The sequence below is a fragment of the Lutra lutra genome, chromosome 3 (genome assembly GCF_902655055.1).
Source record: "Lutra lutra chromosome 3, mLutLut1.2, whole genome shotgun sequence".
NCBI lineage: Eukaryota > Metazoa > Chordata > Mammalia > Carnivora > Mustelidae > Lutra > Lutra lutra.
Window position 1 is genome coordinate 48,268,386 of NC_062280.1, and position 23,317 is coordinate 48,291,702.

The 23,317-nt window shown below is 45.8% G+C and overlaps 1 protein-coding gene across 1 annotated transcript in view; it reads right to left on the reverse strand.

Annotated features, from left to right (window-relative positions):
• Nucleotides 1-23,317, reverse strand: part of LOC125095101 (contactin-associated protein-like 4) — a 133,870-nt gene that overhangs the window by 96,778 nt on the left and 13,775 nt on the right. Inside the window, exon 2 of the mRNA XM_047721057.1 lies at nucleotides 11,228-11,338. Coding sequence (XP_047577013.1) covers nucleotides 11,228-11,338 — 111 coding nt within the window. The remainder of the gene's footprint in view (nucleotides 1-11,227; nucleotides 11,339-23,317) is intronic.

The window sequence follows — 23,317 nt, forward strand, 5'->3', positions numbered from 1 at the left end:
CTGGGACAGAGCCAGACGGCAGGAACATTAAGGATGTTAATGCTGGATGTGGAATCTTGGATAGCTTTTCTTCCACATCAAATGCATCTCAGATTTGTAGGAAGAACAGTTTTAGTAAGAACAGAAATGTTAAATGTCGGGCGGTGGTCATCTCCGCTATTTGTGTGGCCTCTCTCTACTTTAAGGATATCTGCAACATCGTAGTTTTTGGGATAACAATGGGTCTGCATGGCTGGAGGAGAAGAGAAATCTCCAGGAAACCTGTATTTTTGGTCCTGGTGTTCAAAATTCGGTCATATTTTCAATAACCTGGTTCTCTTGAAATAAAGTTAATGTGGGACTCAAAGAAATGAAAACCATCATGGAACTGCTCTTTCCTAATGTTACAAAAGAACAGAGGAATGAAATAATAACTGAGTGGAACCTGCCAGTAACCGAGGTCCAAGGGTGAACGGGGGCTTGGGCACACATGCCCTGTGTCTCTGGGATGAGCAGGACTGCCCAGGAGGCACTGATCTTCTTTCTCACCTTATTTGACAACTAAGCATTCAAATGATGTGGGGATAAACTCATCAGCCGAAGCTGTGGCACCGAAAAAATATGCCTCGTGCACACTCTGTACCTAAGTTAGCGATGGCTGTGTCTACTCAATAAAATTCCATCCATGTGTTTCCACTGTTCCAAAATCAATGGTGTTACGTCAAGAGAAATACCTCAGAGAAAGACAAATGGCATGGGATTCATGTGGGTTCTAAACCACAAAAAGGAACAAACAACAGAAACAGACTCTCAAATACAGAGAAGAATTTGGAGGTTGCCAGAGGGGAGGGATGAGAGGGCTGTGCAAATAGGGGTGGCGAGTGGGGGGTACAAACTTTCAGCTAGAATGTGAGTCAGATGGTGGGGTGGGGGGCTGCAGCGCCCAGCACGGGGAGCATGGCTAACAGAGTCACAGCTCTGTGTGCCCACAGGTGGGGGCCATTTATCCTGGTGATCATTTCACAATGGATACAAATGTGGAATCCGTATGTTGTACTCCTGAAACTAATACAATATTGTGTATCAACCACACTTCGGTAAAATGACAACAAATAAATAAGTAATTGCTGGGAGTGTTTACTGACCATGGAGATGATCCAAAAGCTGTAAATGATTTTGTATGAAAAATAAAGACAGATTTATGAAAATAGTTCTTACACACTGTTAGGGAAATTTCAAGTAACTTAGGTGCAAAGCTCTACATAAAACAAACTATTAATTTTAACAATTTTATGGTTGGTGTTAATAAAAAATTATTTTGATATGATGGACTGTAACAAAAGTCTCACTCTCATTTATTCACCCTAAATACTAGGTTTTGATGACCTTTCCACTTTGAACATTTATTTAGATGCATTATTCCACTGGACTTAATTAAATCTGAGATCATGGCGTGTGAAGAAGATACATATGCTAATTATACTTCAGAATCTTAAACAACTAGAAGAGCACAACACTGCATGAAAAATGACACAATTGAGATTCAGTTCTCAGAAATGTGTACATGAAAACATGCTCATGGGTCACCCTGTCCAGGGTCTGTCTTCTCTTGCAACATCGCCTATAAGTTACTTCTTATAATATATCAAACTATATCATCTTCAAAGTTATATTGCCCAAAGTTGTAGATATGTTGTGTTTTTATGTTATACTATTTTTCTACCAAGTTTTCACTTTAACATGTCTATGCAATGAATCAACTTCAGATTTGACTTATAGATTTTTTCTTTTTTTAATTCCTTTTCAGTGTTCCAGAATTCATTGTTTATGCACCATATCCAGTGCTCCATAGATTTTTAAGTGTATAATTTAGTGTTCCTTAGTATGTTCAGTGACTGTGCAACCACCAGCACTCCCCAGCAGCTCTGCACCTCCTAGGAGCCGGTCTCTAGTCTTTCCTCACCCAGGCCCTGGTGGCTGGAAATGTCCTGTGTCCATGGATTTCCCTGTTCTGGATGTGTCCCATGATTGGGATCTCATTGTATTAATACCATATGATTTGTATTCTCTGTATGTTATGATGTTGTGGTTTTTTTTTTTAAGATTTTATTTATTTATTTGACAGAGAGAGATCACAAGTAGGCAGAGAGGCAGGGAGAGAGAGAGAGAGAGAGAGAGCGAAGCAGGCTTCCTGCTGAGCAGAGAGCCCGATGTGGGACTTGATCCCAGGACCCTGAGATCATGACCTGAGCCGAAGGCAGCGGCCTAACCCACTGAGCCACCCAGGCGCCCCTGTTGTGGTGTTTTTTTAAACCCTTCCTGCTGGGGTGAGTCTGCCCTTCTGGTGGCCTAACCAACAACTAGGGACTGCAGGTGCTGGCGGAGCACATCTGTGATGTGCAAACTAACCACTCACAGCTGCACCCCTCTAGCCGGACTGGGTCCTGGAGGCAACACTCGTCGGCCTGAATCCCCCTGGGCAGGTGTCAGCCCAGCCATGATGCTCGCCAGGCCGAAGCTGTTTACAGTGCTGTCTGGCCTTTCTGTGGAAACCGTGGGAAAGACCATTGCCTGAGCTCTCCTAGCCCTTCCTTCTGCTTCCTTCCAGATGCTGGTGCCCCAGGGCCCCGGCAGGTGAGCTGTGCCTCTTGTTTCCCGGGAAACTGTGAGAAGCTTTAATGTTTTTTTCAATGTCCTTGACCTCTGTGTCCTCGCTCCGTCACCTTTGTAATGAAGACCCAGCACAAAACACTTACAAGGATGTGATTCTTTTTCCTTAGGAATAACTGATTTGTCATTTATTCACGTCTGAGGGCGATGCAGGGTTGGGTTAGTCTCAGGTGTCCAGCATGGTGGTCCGGCAATCTTGCAGAGGCTTCGGGGCTCCTCTTGGTGGGTGTGGTCTCATCCCGTGCCCCATGGCCCCTTGTGCTACCACCAGTTTTTTCTATTTAAGAGTCTTTTTTTTTTTTTGGTCTTTGTTCATTTGTTTTGTTTTCTAAATTCCTCTAGCTCCATCTACATTGTTGCAAATAGGACAGGACCTTGTGTGATGGGATCCTTCCACTGGGTGTCATGTGTGTGAGGTCTGTCCGGGTTGTGCCATGACCACAGATCATTGTTGGATAATATTCCACCGTATGAAGTGATCATAGCTTGCTTATATATTCACCAGCTGGTGGACGTTGGGCTGCTTCCACGTTGCCGTGACCATGAGTAATGGCGCCGTGAGCCTCTGTATGCGAGTTCTGCACCGTCAGCGTCCTCACTTGGGTCTACACTGGGGGTGGCTGTGAGTCATGCAGTGATGCCATGGTAGCTTCCCAAGGAGCCACTCAGGGGTCTCAGCAGCGCCGCACACCCTTCAGCCGTGGGGAGGCTGCGTGGTCTCTCCAGCCTTGTTACTTTCCTTTCTTGACGACAGCCATCTTCACCGCAGCACGCAGATTTTCAGGTGGCTAAAGGCTAATGATGTCGAGCATCTTGTCATGGGCTTATTGACCATTTGTGTATCTTCTTTGGAGAAATGGCTTTTCAAATAATTTGCCTATTTTTAAGTTAGGTTTCTTTTTTTATGGTTTAATTGTCAGAGTTTTCTATAGACTCTAGATGGACAAGTACTTTATCAGATCTGTAATTTACAAACATTTTCCCCATCCTGTGGGTTTTCTTGTCTCTTTCTTAATGGTGTATTTGAAAGTAAAGCATTTTTAATTTGGAAGAAATCCAATATTTCTGTTTTGTTTTCCTTTTGTCACCTGCACATTTATTTTCATATCTATAAAAACATTTTTTAATCCAAGGCTGTAAAAATTTACCAGTATGCTTTTCTCTAAGTCTTTCATAGTTTTCTCACTTACATGAAGTCTGTGGCTCATTCTGAGTTAATTTCGATGCATGGTGTGAACCCAGCTTCATGCTTTCACCATATTTGTTAGAAAGACTCTTCTTACCCCTAGATTTTCTTAGGGCTCTTCCAGAAAGCCAAGTTACCATAAATGTGACAGTTTACTTCTGGACAATAAATTGGTCCTATTTGTCTCTGCACATCTATCCTTATGACAGTGCTGAGTGTCTTAACTACAGTAACTTTGGAGTGGAGTCAGTTTTGAAACCAATAGGTGTAAGTCTTTCAAATTCATTCTTTTTCAATATTGTTATGGATTTTTTAGATCACTTCCCTTTCTTTTTTGTTTGTTTGTTTTTAAAGATTTTATTTATTTATTTGACAGGGAGAGATTGAGATTACAAGTAGGCAGAGAGGCAGGCAGAGAGAGAGGAAGGGAAGCAGGCTCCCCACTGAGCAGAGAGCCAGATGTGGGGCTCGATCCCAGGACCTGAGATCATGAACTGAGCCGAAGGCAGAGGCTTAACCCCCTGAGCCACCCAGTCGCCCCATAGATTACTTCCATTTCTAAATGAATTTTAGGATTAACTTTTCCACTTGTGAGGAAGGGATGCCTGGGATTTTGGAAGGGATTGAACCAAAAGGAGACTCATTTGAAGAAGGAGCACCATTTAAAAAAAAATATTATACCTTTTGATACATGGACAGGAGCTGTCTTTCCACTTATTTAGGTCTTCTATGCTTTGTATTTTTTATATAAATATAAATCACATACTCTTTTGGTAAATTTATTGCAAGGGTTTTAATACTTCCTGATGCTGTCATAAATTGAATTGATTTCTGGATTCCATTTTTGTATATTAATTTCTAAAGTGTAGAAATGCAATTAGTTTTTGGATATTGAGTTTTAGATATTGTTCTTGTCTTTTACCAACATGCTAAACCCATTTTATAATATTTGTGTGTATGTGTGTATGTGTGTATTCTGAAAGATTTTCTGTATACAAGATCATGCCACCTACAAATAAAGATAATTCTACTTCTTATTGATACACTTTTATTCTCTTTTCTTGTCTACTTTTCCTAGTTAGAACTTCCCATTCAATGTTAAATACAATTAGCAAAAGCAAACACCTTGTTTTGTGTCCAGTCTCCGGGGGAAGCATTTTGTCTTTTACCGTCAAGGATGATGAAGTATGTGAACTATTGGCTTTTGTAGATGCCTTTTAAAGGCTGGTGAAGTTTCCTTATATTTCTAGTTCGTGGGATTTTTTAAAATGCTTTTTTTGCATCTATTGTGATTATCGTGTATCTGTTCCTTTATGCTATTAATATGGTATCACATTGATTGATTTTTGGATATCAAACCAACCTTGAATTTCTGGGATAAATCCTACTTGATCACACTGTATACTTCTTTCTACATGTTGCTGGATTTATTTGATAGTTAATTTTTAAGTTTTTTTGAGAATTTTTTGTCTACTTTCTTAAAAGATGTTAGATTGTAGTTTTCTTTTTCAAGGAGACGTTGAACTCAGAATGATTTAAGTTTCCCCTTTTCTGTTTTGTGGGAGAGTTTGTGACAGCTGGGTGCTAATTTGCCCTTAAATGTGTGGTAGGATTTACACATGAACAACTGGGTTCTAAGCTTTGCTTTGTGGGAAGTTTATAATTATGATTCCAATCTCTTTACTTGTATTAGGCATATTCAGATTTTCCATTTTTTCTTGAGTCACATATAGGCCTGTCAATTTAATTAAAATTTTCAAAAATCCAACTTTTGACTGTGTTGCTCTTCCCTATTGTTTTGTTTCCATATGAATTTCCATTTATTTCCAGTTATTTGCTGAAATTATCCATATTTTAATGTCTTGAATATATTAATTATATTTGTTTTATAGACTATAGTCTTATAGTCTTATAACTTTATTATTATTACTGGAGCTCCATTTTTATTTCTTTGGTTTTCAGTCAAATCTTATTATGTGCCTTTTTTTTCCCATTTCTAAACTAGATAGTTTTATTTTTAAAAATACTGTGAGGTTCTGGATGATTTATTTTCTTCAGGAGTTAATTCACTCTTGCTTCTTAAGCTGTGACAGCTCAGTCCAATGAGGAATTGGGATTTTTTCACAATGAAAACAAGTTTTCTGGTTAGGCCCAAAGACTGTGGTGTGTTCAAGGGTCCATCCCCCTTGTTGGCCTCTGAGTCCCACTTCGAGCGGTAGCCCGACAAGGCCGGAAGGTCTTCCTCAGCCCTTCAGCCTGTCTCTGTGGCTCTCACATTGGAAAAAGCCATCAGCACAGTGGCCCCAGAGACAGGCTCGGTTCCCTGGCTTTCCCTCTCCTGATCCTGGCCCTTTGGCCTGGAAACTCTCCAGTGTCTTCAAACTCTTCAAAAAGCATTCTGTCCAGGGCGCCTGGGTGGCTCAGTGGGTTAAGCCGCTGCCTTCGGCTCAGGTCATGATCTCAGGGTCCTGGGATCGAGTCCCGCATCGGGCTCTCTGCTCGGCAGGGAGCCTGCTTCCCTCTCTCTCTCTCTCTCTGCCTGCCTCTCTGTCTACTTGTGATCTCTCTCTGTCAAATAAATAAATAAAATCTTAAAAAAAAAAAAAAGCATTCTGCCCAGGCTTTCTGGTAATGTTTGGTGCAGAAATGTCTGAAGTGACCTTGGCAGTGTTGGTGGAAGCTGACAGTTCGGGCCAAAAATGGCAAGTATTTCACAGATGCCGGCCACTGTTCCGTGGCTTGCTGGGATCTGCTCATGTAGCGTCCCTCAGGCTGGCCCTCCGCACGGCAACAGCATCATTAGCAATATTGTCAACCTCAGCTTCCATGGCACCACATGTAACCAGGGCACAAAGCCAGATGCCTCTCCGTGGAAGCAGCTGAGTGAACTGGGGCCTGTGGTCAAGTGGAGAATGTACCCCATGTAGGATTGCCCCCAGCCCTGACCACATGACACCCGAAGACCACGGGGCTACCCTGTTCCAGATTTGTCTCACATACGGTGACATCTGGGGACTTAAAACCCGTTGGCATGTCCGTGCTGTCCTGTCCATGGTCAGCACTCCTGGCTGTGGTGCCCCCCTGGGTGTCAGGTCCAGACTCTGATGGGCACAGACCTGTTGCAACTTTCTCAGGGACTTGCTTCTGTGGCAACATCAATCTCAACTGAACGGAAGCATCTCTTTGCTCCTTTCACGAGCATTTTTCCAGACCTTTTTTTAAAAAAAAAAAATTCCCCTTTAAATTCAGTTCACTTATTTGAAATTGCTGTTCTGTTTGCATAGATTGTCAAGAGACCATTGAATCAGACCTGATGGAGACAGACTGCAGAGGGGCTGCGACGAATGGTCCAAGACATCTTGCACACATACTGGGATGTTCCCGCGAGGCTCGGGCTCAGGGCTGAGATGGGAGGCCACTGCCCCACAGCCCGTCGGCACAGCCAAGGCTAGCCGCCTCTGGCACAGCCGTAACAGACCTCCTGCTGCTGACCCCCAGGTGAGGCCTCCAGGCCAGAGCTGGCTGGGGACTTGCCCTGGCATCACCTCAGTCACAGTGTTGGAGATGCTCGCTACTGCCTGTGTCCTGGACAGAGGGGCATTTTTTTCCACATCCGTCTCCCCCTGGGGAGCCTTCAGCTGGTTCCCTCAGCTGGTTGGAACCTGGACAGATGCCCCGTTCAGTAGGTAAGAGATTTGGAGGAAGCCTCTTGCTTGTGCTAGAAGGTGCCGTGCAAGTCCCTTCTGAAAAGAGAGGTTTCTGCCATTGCCTTTTTCATTCGTGCACCCAAAGGCTGGGCTGGATCGCTGTGTGAGCAAGCCTTTGTGGAAGCTGTGTGGATGCCTCCCTTCCAGCCTGAGATTACCTCACATCTCCGTAGCACTGATGGTAAAGGACCAAGAGGCTTTGCTTTTAGAAGCATCACAGTTCACGCTACACCGCAGGGAAAAGGTGAATGAAGGAGGAGAGACTCGGAGTGGTTGGCACAATGCAGGTGCCTTCCGGGAGCTCTGTTACAGCCAACTGATGTCTGCTGGAGATTTCTGGATTATTCCTTCTGAGGCACGGTGAACTGAATTCCCTAGACTGAGGGAAAGACAGCAGAGTGACCTGCACAGGGAGATGTGGCTTGTCCCACACGCCTGCCCCAGGGAGCCTGGGCTCCTCCCCCAGGAAAAGGGGTGCCACTGTCCCAGGGCCTTGACCTCAGTGCCCTCATGCAAGATGTCCCACATCGCGTCCCCCAACCACGCCCCTGGACTCAAAACAAAAAGCAGTGAGGGGTCTGGTCAGAAACGCCTGTTTTCTGCCTGCTCCCAGAGCTGCAGTGGGAAGACCTCGCGTTTTATGGGCTTCTGACTCTTGGAAATTTATTTGTGGCATATTCCCTCCTGCTCATTTATTCCTGTTCTGATTGCCTGCATAGCCAGCCTTCACAGCCTGATCCAAATCAAATGAGAAATGTTGAAACAATAGAAGCACCACGGAGCCATCAATAACTCACTCAGTTTGCAATTTCCTCTGTGAATGCTGCAGGCCAACCGTGGGGAGAAAAAAAATAAAACCCAATCAAAAACAATGAATAGCAAGTAAAAGATAATTAAGGTGGGCTGTTTTGAACTTAATTAACATGCAAATAAAATTCATTAAAGTTGATATCTTGCTTCATTATGAGCTGTAGGAAAATAGCGGATTAAAATGATTTTCACTCACGGAAAATCCCGAGGCTCATGTGCCTGGGTGGGAAACGGGATTTTAACCAACAAACGGAGAGAACGCTCACTTGTCATTTACTGAACACACGCACAGACCGAAGATAGACTCAGTGATTTATGTATCGTGTCCCTACTCTGTGAAAACTTTGAAAGAAACTGATTAAAATATAGACTTCTCTGTTTTATTTTCAAAAGAAAAACTTCCTGCTTCTCTGAAACTGGGAATGATGACTAGGATTCAAATGTGAATGAGCAGCGGATTTTCCCAAAACATCTCTTCTTTTATTGCATTTTATTGGCATGAAGCTGCCTCCCCTCCTTTTTTACTGTGACAGTTTTGGGTGAGTCTAGCTCGTCCCCGTGAAGAGCTAGGGACAAATCTAATCCTTTGTTTCAAGATAATGACAATCTGCGTGCAGAGACGTTTGACATTCGGACGTAATGGAGCTCAAACACCTGGAGAAAAGAAAAGGCTGCCTGATTAAGCAGGCACGGACCATTCATTCGAGGCCCGTCAGGAGGAAGGATGCTGATTCTGGGGGGCGGCTGTGACCCTGTGTTTGGGAGGCTGGGAGCTCAGGCACCAGGGGGCACCACACAGCCTGGGCTCTCAGGGCCCCATGGGAGCTGATGTTCGAAGGCCCAGGAAGGAAGGCCAGTCCTGGGGTCCACGCATGTTAAACACAAGGGCAGACAGGCCCTGGGAGGGGTCACCAGAAGATGGCTGCGGGGAGCTGGGTTTCCTGGCCATTTGTGTCTGGGGAGCAGGCCCACTGTGTTCCACTACCAGCCACGCTTACTGGTACAATCAGTAGTCAGCTCTGGACACTTAACTATGGAGAAGATAGGGTTGTCATGGGTAAAAGCCAAAAGTGAACCCAGTAAATCTGAAGATTCATGAACTGGTAGCACCCTGTCTAGCAAGCAGAGGGGATACCCAAGAAGCTGCACAAAACAGACATTTTATAGGAAGGAGGGGAGGCAGGGAGATTACCAGCAAAAGGAAAGGATCATTCCTTCAGGCTTGCCTCCCTTTGAGGGAGGGGCAGGGGGTCTGAGCGTTAGGACAGCATCTGGTGGAGATGCGTGAACCTGCAGTCACGAGGATACTCAGCCCTGGTTTGGTGGCTTGACCTAAATCACACCTTTTCGAGCTTGAGGTTTTCTTTTGAACACATCCGAACTTGCTTTCCAGAAAGAGGCTGGAGAGGCCTGCCTTTCAGAAACCCAAACCACCCCCTCACCTAATTCTACCCCTTCAATAGCAAATAAAAAGGAATGTAAAAATCATCTGTGTTGACACGTCTACAGATCTATTTTGTGATAAGCACTTTAGTGGGAGTATCTGTCTGTCCATCTGTCTCTAATGAAAATCTCAAATACCTATGAAACCCTTTGTGAATTAACACTCTTTTTTATGTTGTGAGTGTTCACTGTAATAAATGAGATCGGATACGGAGCCTCTGTACTCAGGACAAGGAGAAGTTGAAGAGAAGAGCAGAGGGAGTGATTTAGAAGGCGGGGTGAGGGTCAGGCTTTCCTTTCTGCAGGGGTTTTTGGGGTGACTGCGGCCGGACCTACTTCCCAGGAATTTGCACACAGGCCTCCTGCATTCCCGCTTCGTGGCAAGGATCGCGGTGATGCTCTCCGTGACTGTAAGCTTCTCCAGAGCAGCTGAAGACAGCTTGGTTTCCTGCTAACACCATGCCCAGCGACACCCTAGCATCAAAAGTGTAAACAGTGATCCTGACCAGCTGCGAAGGTAGCATTGCATTCCCATTCCTCCTTGAGAGACGTGGAGGGAAGAGATGGAATGATTGTCTTTATTTCTACTTGGCAAGTATCTGAGGCTGCCTTTCTAGCCTCGGGTGTAAGGAGGATGACAGTCTACTTTTCAGCCCCTGAAACCGGTGGCTTTCTATGGCAGGAGGGAGCTAAGGCTGCTGATCGGCTGAATTAAGAGGTCAGTGCAATCACGGGGAGTTGGACGGGAAGAGGGAGGCAGCGGGGTCGGAACCAGGGAGACCCTGCAGCTCTGGAGATGGGAGAGCTGGCTCCAGATGCCGTCGCCTGGGAAAGGCTCCCAGCTCAAGGCTCCCGGCACCTCCAGAAGGAACCAGCCTCAGCAGAACTTTGATTTCAGTGCCTCAGACCCGTCCCAGACCTTTGACCTTCAAAACCTTAACAGAATACATTCATGTGGTTTTACACCCCCAAATCTTTATGAAATCTGTCACAGCAGCAATAGGAACCTAATACACCCTCCAAGGTCTCTGTCCCACTTGAAGATGAGTAATTAAATGACCAGGGTTAATAGACTCCTAGAAGTGAATATTTGTGATAGAAAAAATATTTTCTTAGCTAAACAGTTGGTATATTTAAAGGTATGTACATATTTTTGTGATGGAATGTTGGCCTGATCGTGCACGACACTCACGCAGCTCACCGCTGTTTCGGGCACTCCGTGGCCCCGATGTGCACGTGGAGAGAGACCTGAATTGCATTCTTTATGTGCACGGTCTCACATGGGAACATGCCCACATACCTACCACTTGCTTGCAATTTTCTTTCTGTGCCACAGATAATCCACTTACAGCATTTTATCAAGAAAATATGCAGGAATTGTTGAAAGTCCGTGAGTCGCCCTGGATCAATGGGAGGCAACCCGCTGACTTACCATCTCTGCGGTTCAGTCTCGCAAACCCGGGGCTGTGACTGCTGGACAGCTCGGAGGAACCGCTGAAGGAGGAGGCCGGCAGCGCGGACGCCAGTGGCTGGTCGCAGCCATCTGTTGGGGAAAACACGCAGGTCAGCACACTGCAAACCTGAGAGCAAACAGGAGTCCAAACGGAAGGTGAGTGGCTTCCATGGAGCGCACTCGACAAGAAGACCTGTGGAGCACAGGGTGTCAGAGGCCAAACTAACCACATGGGCAAGTCCCTAGAAGCAGCAAGACCACAAGACGGCTGGGTGTAGGAGCCGCATGCCGGTAGTAGTCACAGTTCTATGCGCCAAAATGGTGAAGCTACTTTAAAAACGTCATTTACAGGGGCACCTGGGTGGCTCAGTGGGTTAAAGCCTCTGCCTTCAGCTCGGGTCATGATCCCAGGGTCCTGGGATCAAGCCCCACATCAGGCTCTCTGCTCAGCAGGGAGCATGCTTCCCTCTCTCTCTCTCTGCCTGCCTCTCTGCCTACTTGTGATCTCTGTCTGTCAAGTAAATAAATAAAATCTTTAAAAAAAATAAAAATAAAAAAAATAAAAATGTAATTTACAGTGACAACAAAACTATAAGAGAATCTTTCTCAAAAGATAGTCAAGGTTTAGTTGAGAAAATGGTCCAATTTTGTTGATGGATCTTGCACAAGGTGGAAATGGGAGGGAAGAGAGGCTGTATCCACACACAGCGTAATCACCCTCTGGAGGCATCCAGTCAGCCAGTGGCTGGGCTGACCGTGGCCCAGTGGGTCTGCCTGACCCAGCAGGCCACAGAGCTGGGTGTGTACGGCCACGCTCCATTGTCATGTGGAAGTCGTGCCAAGGATCTGGGCTCATGCAGCCCTGTAGTGACCTGTGAGTCCCACAGAGGAGTGACAAGTGCCCGAGTCCCCGTGCCCACCCCACCCCACTCCTTCTCTCCCAGCCTGTGGCTTTGTGAGGAGCCTGTGATCTGCCGACAGAGGAGAGGAAGTCCGGGGTGCAGGGTACTGACGGCTTCCAGGACACCCAGGCCACATCTGGAAGTGGGCCCCCGCGACACCCAGCTCCTCTCTGGGCCATCCCTATGGGACGGTGGGGACAGAAGGTCCCCCAGTGAGCAGGACTTGGAGAAGTGGCTGAGTTCCCCGTCCACCAGCAGAGACCAGTGCTGAGGCTCTGTGTGGCCCCATTCTCTGGGCCATTAGACTAGCATCTGACCCTTGAAAACTGTCCTTGCAGTAAATCCCCTCACAGACATTTTTGTACAGTTTCTGTTCGTTTTGTTGAGGCCCACCTGCTACCCAGAGGTGGGTTCTGCATTTTGAAAGATGCCTGTTCTCACTCTGTTGATTCACAAAAGCAGACTTCACTAATCCCCACATCAGAGGGGTGGTGATGGCCGTTTGTTAAAGGGACGGGTGAGGTTCGATTCCTGAATCTTCCAGAGTAAGGAGACAAACAAGCAGCTTTCAGAATATGAAATGGAGTCAGAAGTACACCCTATGTCCCGTCACCAAAGTGTCCGCTCCTGGGGTGCGGGAACTGTGATCGCTTCGATTCTGTACCTTCTGCAGAGACCAGTTGGTGGCCAACAGACAGTGCACACAGGTAGACACACTGACAATATAAGTGTTATCAGGAGAGACTAGATGCTCATTCATCACAGAGTAGAAACGGCCCCACCGTGGACCTGCCTGCCTGGGCGGTGTGAAGGGCCTTCTGAAGTGTTCTGATGGGGAAAGTGAGAAGGAGAAAGCACCTGAGGTCTCTGCTCTTTCCCACACTCAGCTCCGCTGTCATCTGTGAAGGGTGATGTTTGTAGGCTGATGACGAAGTCCTCTCATGCAACCCACAGGCAGAGCCTCCTCTTTCTTAGACACAAGCTTCCATTCAGAATCAGTCATACTACAGGTAAACATGTGCTATCCTGTGATTTTCGCGGAGCTGCAAGGTGATTTTTGAAATGGACTTAGAATCTAGCCAGGGTTCAAGTCTTATATGCACACGGCTTAATATGAAAGGAGACCCATCTCTGACAGGAAGATAGTCAAATCCTGCAAAGAATACAGTGTGAGGTCTGCACAGGCTTCGCCAGTGGCTCTTGCCCCTGAACTTCCCTGTCTGCGGGGTCCAGCCCTTGTGCTGCCAGAGCTGGTCCGCGCTCCTGACCTTCCCTACCGAGGCCGGAGTCCCCAACGGCCTCCCCTAGCCATGGCCCCTGCAGGGGGAGGCTGTGACCCCCCTTCACACTCAGCATCCCAGTCACACAGAATCTGGTAGATGAGTGGGGTGGAACCCTTGAGTTCCTGGGCAGGTGAGAGGCAGGGACTGTCCTTTGGGGTCAATGTGCTCCTTGTGTTGGGTCAGCAGAATGGGCTCTGGGCACCTTCAAAACGAGCCGAGGTCGGTTTCCACACATGGTGCAGGTAGTCGTGCGTGAGTGTGTGTGTGTGTGTGTGAGAGAGAGAGAGAGAGAGAGACGGGCTCACACAGACAGGACCCTGTACCAACCACCGCTCCCTCGAGGGAGGAAGAGGCAGGGGAATCAGTCAGATACAGAAGAGCTTTAGCAATTAACGCAAATAAAGAACTCTGGGCTGTAAGATCAAGAAAATCAAAGACTCCGGTTTCTGAGTCCGAATGAGATGATGGGTCTAACCCAACCTCGTGTAGTTGGTCGTCCTTCACGGTATGTAGAGTCAGAACGTGTGCTGCCCACTGGGAACTCACACCACAGGGAAGGTCTCTCAGGTCTCAGTCAGCCTGGGAAAGGGGTGGCAAGTTCAGGATGTCTAGTTGAGGTTCTTAAAATATTACTTGGGCTTTGTTGTAAAAAAAGAGAAGATTGTATCTTTTCAAAATTAGTTATATTTTTCTCTGAGTCCATAAAGATAAAATTTAACTTAGAAAAGAACACCGCATGAAAGTTAAAAAGTGGATGTTTTCTGAATTTCTCAATGAAATTAAATCAAAGATAGTGTTTCCAAAGATGGTCAAACGTTCGTGTGGTGATGGAGGATCAGCATGTGGGGTCTGCGCAGCTGGTATGTTCCACCCCTGCTGTGTGTGGAGCAGGAGCCAAGGCGTGAACACCACACATACACCGAGGACACACTTCTAGACTGACAAAAACCAGGAGCATTTTTCTGTGAGACGGACCTTTCCTCCCTGCCCCTCCTCATGAGCTTGTGCGTCGAGAGCTCACCGCCACACTGGCTGTGGAATAAAATGTACTAGATTTGCTTGACTCAGAAAGAGCCATAAACAAGTGAAGCAGGTAAAAAACCCTGAAACACTTCCTGACCCAAATCCAAAGGGAAGAGGATCAGGGGGACGTGACCCGGAGCGATCACTCTGGAACCAGCCTGGTTGTGCCTCGGAGCCACTTTCCTGCCGTCCGAGAGCAGAAGTGACTCGGGCCTACCCAAGGCCACAAGAGTGTCCACGATGATGTTACTCATAGTACACCAATATGGAAACAGCCCTGCTTGCCCAGTGGCCTTCGAGCACATAAGTCAACAGTGGAAACCACATGGAAATTTTAAAATTCCTCCATATAAATGAAGTAGATGAATCTGGGGCATGATGTTGAGCAAAATCAGCCAGTGGCACTGGTGGGCTCCGTGGTTGGCTGCAGTGTGTTGCATGGGAAGGCTGTGGCTCAGTGGGCTCCAAGGCTGACCACAGCATGTTGTGTGGGAAAGCTGTGGCTTAGTGGGCTCCGTGGCTGGCCATGGCGAAGAGTGCATATTGCGTGGGGAACAGCAAGAAACAGAGGTACCACGTGTGGCTTGCATGGACTCTTGTGAGGGAGACAGTTACTCCAAAGGGCTCCCAGCTCCTACTGTTAATAACCAGATGTTGGGGGCAGATGTGTGAAGACGTCTTAAATAGACATTTTAGGGAAAAAAGATGATGGGATTGAAAACGTGCACCAGAACATAGCCAGGCAGCGCACACACGTTTGCTGAATAAACGGAGAACGGGTTGCTTTTCTTACAGCAAATCAGTGAGGAGGGTTGCTTATGTCTGGCTCGTATCAGCATGATAGACAGTGGGCCTGAGCCCGGTTACATCTGGAAAACACGGCCTCGGCCCCAAGACAGCCGCTGCCAACCCCATGTGGGCAGTAAGGGTGGGACAGCCGACCTGCCGGCTCCTGCGAGCATGACCATGGTGCCTTAGTCACAGAGACGAAATCCATAAACTCCCACAAATCTACCTGGGTCCTTCTGAGCATAACATGCAAGCATGTATTCAGACTGGAAGTGACAGAGTGAGTGTCGAGGGCTGAGGTCACTCGTCAGTGAGCATGGCCTCCCAGGGATGGGTCCAGGGTTTGTGCTGTCAGAAGCTCCGTTGCCCAGTGTTTCCTCTGCTCTCTGGCAGCCACCGTGTGGGCTCACTTACGAGAAGGAAGTCAATTAATTCACAGCCTTGCTGGGAAGCAGAGAGGTCCTGACCTTGCCCCTTGTTCTTCACAACCACACGTGTCTGGGGGCACCTTCTGGAGCTTACTGCTGTGTTCGGCCTCTCACCTGGAGGAAGCAGGTGCCCACACCTGCACAGTACAGAGTGGGAAAAGTGTCGGGGGGATGCTGGCCCCACTCCTCACTCGCTCCTCTCTGCGTGCTAAGGAGGGGCCTTCGTGATGTCCAGGGACAGAGTCACAGGCCCCAGGATGTCTGAGGGCTATGCACACCTCGGCGGTCAGGGAGAAGAACATGTGCAGGCAGCATCTCTGTGTGCAGGTCCCACCAGGACCAGCCTCCTGAGCCTCGAGGCAAGAGCCCTGGCTTGATTCCCACCCTGCTTGGGGCTGGGAGGACGTGTGTGCAACTGTGACACGTACAGCTTCCTCTTTGCAGTCCCCTAGTGCACATACACCCAGGACACTCTGTATCCCGGGCTTCCCTCCGGCAGAATCCCCGCAGCTCTGGGAAAGCAGCTCTTTGCCCCGGTAGGACCCCCTCTCCTGCAAGCCATCAGGGGCAGGGGGGTGAGGGGGACACCCCACATGGACAGTTTTTGCAGACGCTCTGTTTTCTGCTTATAGGAAGGAAGGCAGTACATGTTCACAGCTCCAGAAAGTATTCCAGAAGTGGCATTTTATGGGAGAAATTCACAAATCAAGTGCAGTCATAATTTTCCAAATTTGCACAACTTCATGCAGTAAAAACATTAGAAATAGAAACAGCTAGACCAGCGGTTTCTGAACAGAAAGGGGATTTGAATTCTTCTCAAAGTGAGGCTGGGTCTGGAGGCATGCTGGGCATGGGTCCAGACCCCTGAGGACTCAGGGCTCCGTGCAGACCAGGCTGGCCACCCAGCCTCGATCAGCACATGTCACTGCTAAGAGGGTGGTTGTGGCCACAGCAGGTGTCAGGTGGAATGACAGCTGCAGGGCTGGCTGGACACAGACCATGAGTCAGAGGAGGAGCTGCCACAGGCAGCTGAGACTGTGAGAGGAGGGAGGAATGCAGAGGAGGGAGAGCCTTAGGTAGGGCAGGATTGCTTCAGCCGACTCAGAGAAAAGGGTCCTGCCAGCAGATACCCACGCTGCCTGTGTGCTCACCCCACAAACACACATACATGCACCTGTGTGCTCACAGTCACACCTGCTCACACCACAAATACACACACTACACACACACTGTCACACCTGCTCACACCATCAAAACACACACATGCACCTGTGTGCTCAGTCATACCTGCTCACACCATAAATCACACACTACACACACTCACTGTCACACCTGCTCACACCACAAACACACACACATGCACCTGTGTGCTCACAGTCACACCTGCTCACACCACAAATACACACACTACACACACACTCACTGTGACACCTGCTTACATAATTAAACATGCAAATATTAGGCAAACACCAAAGTAGCTTCTACAACATAATCATTTCACTTAATTATTAAATTTATTCAAAACTATGCACCATTCCCATTATAAATACAGAAAATTAAATCACTTAAAAGGGGTGTATGTTTGGAGAGCCCAGCAATATTAGATCAGTTTGAATAAACAGTATTACTTCTTGTTAAATGAACACGTTACACTAAACAAACTACTTACATGTTTCATGTTGTTTTCATGAGAGAATGGATACAGGTGAGAATTTCCCCAAAGAGGCCACTGGTGGCAGTTTCCTACTGGACCTCCCATGGCAGTGAGATGCTGACCGTTTTACTCAGAAACCAAGAGGCCTCAGGGTGTGTAGATCCCTACAGCACTTTCCTGTACGAATCTGAACTTACATCCATAGATTTTAGGAATTATTTGGGCCACCAAGATTAAATTCTTTTACAGAAACACTCAGATCTCTCTCAGAAGATACAGCTACTGTATACCTCTGGAACTTACACTAAAAAAATAGGAAAAACAAATTCACAATGTCTGATAAAATTTAATGTTTTATTCCATTTAAAGGACGATGCAAAATACCTGACAATTTGAGACTGTCACACAATTTTAATGATAAGAATTATTGCTAACACCATGTAAGGCTACTAGAAACCTCTGGAAATCACTTTCATTTGGGAGATGAGTCCATTGTGCTCTGAAGTATTGGAGAACGTGGAAATCGCTGCGGGGCTGTGAGCCGTGGCGGACAGTGCTGCGAGTGCGAAAGAGAAAGCACGTGTCCTCACCCTCTCTCCTCACCGGTTCCTCACACACGCATGTTTTCTCTTAGCTAGAATCACTTTTGCACCAAGAAATAATGTATTCACTTGATAGGATGAGCTCTTTTGTTGCTGAACATGAAGGCATCTTCACTAAGACATGGCGACAATAATCTCAAGGGCACAGTGGTCCCTCCACAGTGTAGACATTCCAGGAACCAGCCTGGGAGTATCCTGCAGCACAGACCCCAGGAGCAAATACACACTTCGAGCTCTGGGGAGAAAAGCCCCAAGTGTTGATATTCAGTGATCTCACCCAGAAACTCACAAAATATAAAAACAGTGTTTTAACATCAGTATTTTAAATAACAATGGAGAAAAGCTATTTGATTTGTATCATGATCAGTAAAAACATCATACAATGAAATGTATTTTCTTTCCAAAGAGAAATAATCCATCTCTGATTTCAACTGCAACATTAAAACACACCAAGTTGTACATTCTACTATGAGCACACTGCGAGACAATGTCCGTACCTCAATTTAAAAATGCTTTCTTGTTGGAACTGCTAGCCATCATCTGAGCTTTGTGCGAGCAGTTATCCTTTTGCTGGTGCTGGTTCTTGGCCCAAAGCAGGAGGTGGCTGAAGGCCGGGGGGTTGTGGCAGTTTCCTAAAACAGGACGACAACCAAGTTTTCCACATTGACTGACGGACGATTTCCCGGCAGTAGGCTGGGTGGTTTGATGGCCTTTCACCCACAGGAGAACCTCTTTCAAAATTGGATTCCATCCTCTCGGACGTGGTGCTGCTGGGTCAACTATGTTTATGTGATGCTCTAAATCCTTGTCCCCACAACAACCTCTACAGCATCTTCACTGGGAATAGCTTCCATCGCAAGAAACCACTTTTTTTGCTCACCCACATGAAGCAACCCTTCTCTGTTCAAGTCTGGAGTGCGCGCCACATGTACAACCGCCAGATTGCGGTTCAGTCCCGTCTTCAGGCTCCACTTCCGGTTCTAGGTTCTTCTGATTCTACCACACCTGCAGGTGCTTCTCCACCTTCCTGAAGGCTTAACCTTCCACTTGTAAAAAACATACATACAATGTGCAACGACCTGAGGAATGCCTGTGCCTGCCGGTGATTTGCTCGACATCTGACGTCCTTGGCCCCATTTTTCAAGCCACACATTGTCTGCCTCTTAGGGTCCCAGTGCCCTCTGGTAGTTTAGCTGAGGTGGCAGACAATGCTAAGCTTTTCTCCAGCCCATGGCCATGACCCTGGAAAGCAGAAGCCCCAACCCACTGTGTTCTGAGAATTGCTGGCACTAATATGAAATCCATACTGCCCCCTTTCTCTCTAGGACACAGACCCTCCAAAGTCCTTCTTGGTGACTGAAGCTGAATGCTCATCCCCACTGATCAGTCACAGCCACCCATGCATCAACCACACTTTGGTACTGCTCCTCTCCTGCTCCCAGATCCCTGCACCAGCTTGAGCAACAGGACCTCCCCAAGGGCAGGCACCCTCGGGAACATTCTCCAGTGGTGCCCCTTTGGGCCAGCCTTGTTCTTCTGTGTCTCCCATCCGGGCCTGTAAGCTGTGCTCATTTCTCCCACCACAGAAATTCCTCTGTGCCTCATCTTGGAGGAAAGCAACTCATACTAATCTTTTTGAAGAAAGTCTGTCCAGTCTTAGTCAAGATTTATTTTTTTATTGGGCATTACAAAAAGTTACTTTTAATATTAAATATGGATCTAAACATAAGATCTCATTTTCCTATGTATTTTTTCTGCAAAATTATCTCTTATTTCTCAATTTCCCTTTTTCTTTTCTTTCCCAAGAGCGAATGCTAGTTTTTTTGTTTGTTTTTCTGTTTTTGTTCAAAGAGCACCTAAGGATGATTATAATTCTACATTCTTGAATCTCAGCTTGCTTATGTTGTGTCTCATATTTGTTGATAGTTTTGTTGTATAAATGATTCCCATCCTAAAGTCATTATTCCTCAAAATTTTAAAGCACACTGTTGTCTTTTTGGCCCATCTTCTGATAAGATGTCTAACTTTTCCTCTCCAGGTTATTTTTACAGGTTATAATTGTAGCTTATTTAGACAGAAAATTTTGAAAACTTCTCTTTAACTTAGAACTTAGATGGTCATATCTTTAAATATTATTTTGTTTTTATTGTTTGTTTTTGTTTTGGTTTTTCATTTCTCGGCATTAGTTAAGAATAATCAACCTAAACCCTCACGTTCTTTAGTTTCTGGTAAATTTTCTCACGAGTTTCTTAGATCTGAGGACTGAGATCACAGCTTGTGGCAGGGGTACTGGGGTGTTGACTAGCAGATGTAAGATATAGCTTCCCCCCACAGACCATCAGGGTCTGACTTCAAACCTCCCCGCCCCCAGGGAACCATGCAGGAGGAGAGTCTCTCATCCTACCTTCCCTGGAACAAGCCCAAGTTTTACCCACACCCCACGTGCACATGGCTGGTTAGAAGAACCCTGGGCATTGGGAGGCTGCAGAGACCCTGATAAATATGCTCACTTTTGCCTTTGGATGCACACTCACCCCTCGCTGCCAGCTTCTGTGGGTTTCTCTGACTTTCCCATCAACTCTACTATACATTTAAACTGATTATCAAATGTTCTGTCCAGGCATTCCAGCACTCCACAGAAACCCAACACATTGCTCCCCTGATACCACCTCCTTCCACTCAGATGCCTGTCTTCATACCAACAGTGCCTGTGCTTAAGTCCATGGATGAGTGTTTTGTGTTGAGTGTGCAGGGAAGTCTGTGTGTGCAGGGTGGCGGTACGTACTAGTAACAGGATGGCAACCTCTGCTCCTCCATGTCTCATACTCCCAAGTAAATGGCACAGACCACAGATGAGATTTTCTGTGTTCCTTAGTAGATCCTCCCACTTCCCCTCATCACACTCACAACACTGAAACACATCACAGCCACCATCACTACCATCATCACCATCACCATCATCATCATCACCACCATCATCTTCACCATAATCACAATCACCACCATCATCATCAGTCATCATCACCACCACCATAATCAACACCATCATCACAATCCTCACCAACATCACCATCATCACCATCACCGTCACTACCATAATCATCACCACCATCATCATTATCATCATCATCATCATCATCACCATGGTCATCACCATCATCAGTCATCATTATCACCACTCTCATCATCACCACCATCATCACCATCACCATAATCAACACCATCACCACGATCATCACCAACACCACCATTATCATCACCATCATCACCATCACCACATCATCATTATCATCATCATCACCATCATCATGATCATCACCATCATCACTACTTCTCTTTGAAACACCATATTTACCTTAGCTTCTCTTTTTCAAGATTCTGCTTATTCATTTGAGAGAGAGTCAGAGACAGAAAGAGCACAAGCAGGGGGAGAGGCAGAGAGAGAGAGAGAGAGAGAGAGAGAGAGAGAGAGAGAGAAGGAGACTCCCTGCTGAGCTGGGAGCCTGACATGGGGCTTGATCCCTGGAGATCATGACCTGAGCTGAAAGCAGATGCTTAACCATCTGAGCCTCCAAGGCGCCCCTTACCTTAGCTTCTACTGGTTACTTTGTATGTTGAAAATCAACTAATTTAAATGGATTACTATTTTTGAATACTTCAGGTAGCATCTGACTAAGATCTGAGAGGTGATACATAGTGTTTTGATCAAATCGCTATAGTATTAGCTCAAAGAATAATTAAACTGCCTCTTCAGTAATTCTGGAAGTATCTGTTTTGGGGTGAAACATAGGACAACATGGAGAAGCCAATATGAGGATCTCCAAACACATGAACAGCTTATAAGTGATATGTTCAAGGTCCAGCCATTGTGGTGATGGCCAAACCTAAGGTTCACACAGATTCCAGATATTATTTGTCAATCTCTTTAACAGTTCTCAAAAAAGAAAATGCACACTATAAAACCTTTCTCAATGGATAAAATCAGAGAATGAATCAAGTAAGGAAACTGACAGTTAAAGATTTCCCAAAACTACTTAATAAATGTAATTTTTGAAGGGAGATGTATATAAATAATTAGCATGTTTTAATCTAGTAAAACTTCCCTTTAAAACCACATTTGCAAATCCTATAATTTCCAGAAATAAAACCTCTGGGAATTGGAAGCTATTACATCTTATTCTAATGGCAATCAAGTAATTGTATATGTTCACACACTCATACATGCATAGGTGTGGATATTTTTTTCTTTTATTTTGGGATTTAAAATTGTGGAGATAGTTTTCAACTAATGACCTGTTCTATTAAATAGGTGTGGAATTTAACCATTCCACAGCCAGTAATGTAAAACTACTGAAAATGACAAGTGTCTCCTGCTTCCATCACTCTCAGATCATTTTGCCAAAAGTGCTCCCCAATGGGAGCATGGAGGGGGCCACCTCCTTCCATGTCCCTTCCTGGTTTCACTGTTTACAGTTTGGTTTTCTCACACACAGTGGTAAGAAACTATTATGAAAAACTACAACCAACTGAACATGTTGTGGCTTAGAAACTGGATTTACTGCAAACCTCCAAGGGCTATAGAAATAGGTTGTAAAACCTGCATACAGATCTCTTGTTATTGCTAAATACTGGAATTTCATTTACCAGATAAAAGAAATTGAACACCAACATTTAAGCAAGAAATGACATGTTGGATATATGAAACTAGAACAAAAGATATCCTTACTTATGCAATATCATATCATGTTAGGCCAGGTCATACCCCTGAGTGATGTGTATACATACATCTATGCACATGCATGTGCCTGTGTGCATGTGTGTGAATATATCCACCCACACACATACACTCATGTTGCAGTTATTTTAAATGTTATTCAACCAAAATGACCAGAGCTATCAAACTTCCTTTTTCTCCCCAAAAAACATCTTCCTCTGGGAAGCAGTCAGTCAAATGACAATGCCCTCAAGTGGCTCTGAAGTGCTGAGTACAGATGTCACAGCCATCAAGCAACCCCTCTAAGAAGTGGGAGAACAGGCCAAAAGTCAGCAATGTTTTTGTTTTTCTGAAATGCACCCAGACTGGAAGGAAAATTACTTAGCTCTTATTTCCTGAGTGAGGAAATGCCTTTTCAATCATTTCACATTCAACATGCATTTTTGATCTGAGGGAAAATGAGTCAATTCAAACTCATTTGATTACTTGACTTTGTACAATATAAACAAATAGTCTCTATTCCTCTGAATTTGTTCTGCTTTAAATGAGCAACAAAATCTAAATTTAACATTTCCTATTAAATGCAATTCAAAGACTACATATACTACTATTCAATGTCTTTTTATTAGTTAGAAAATCATTCTCTTACAGAGTAATTCTAAAAGTTTATCACA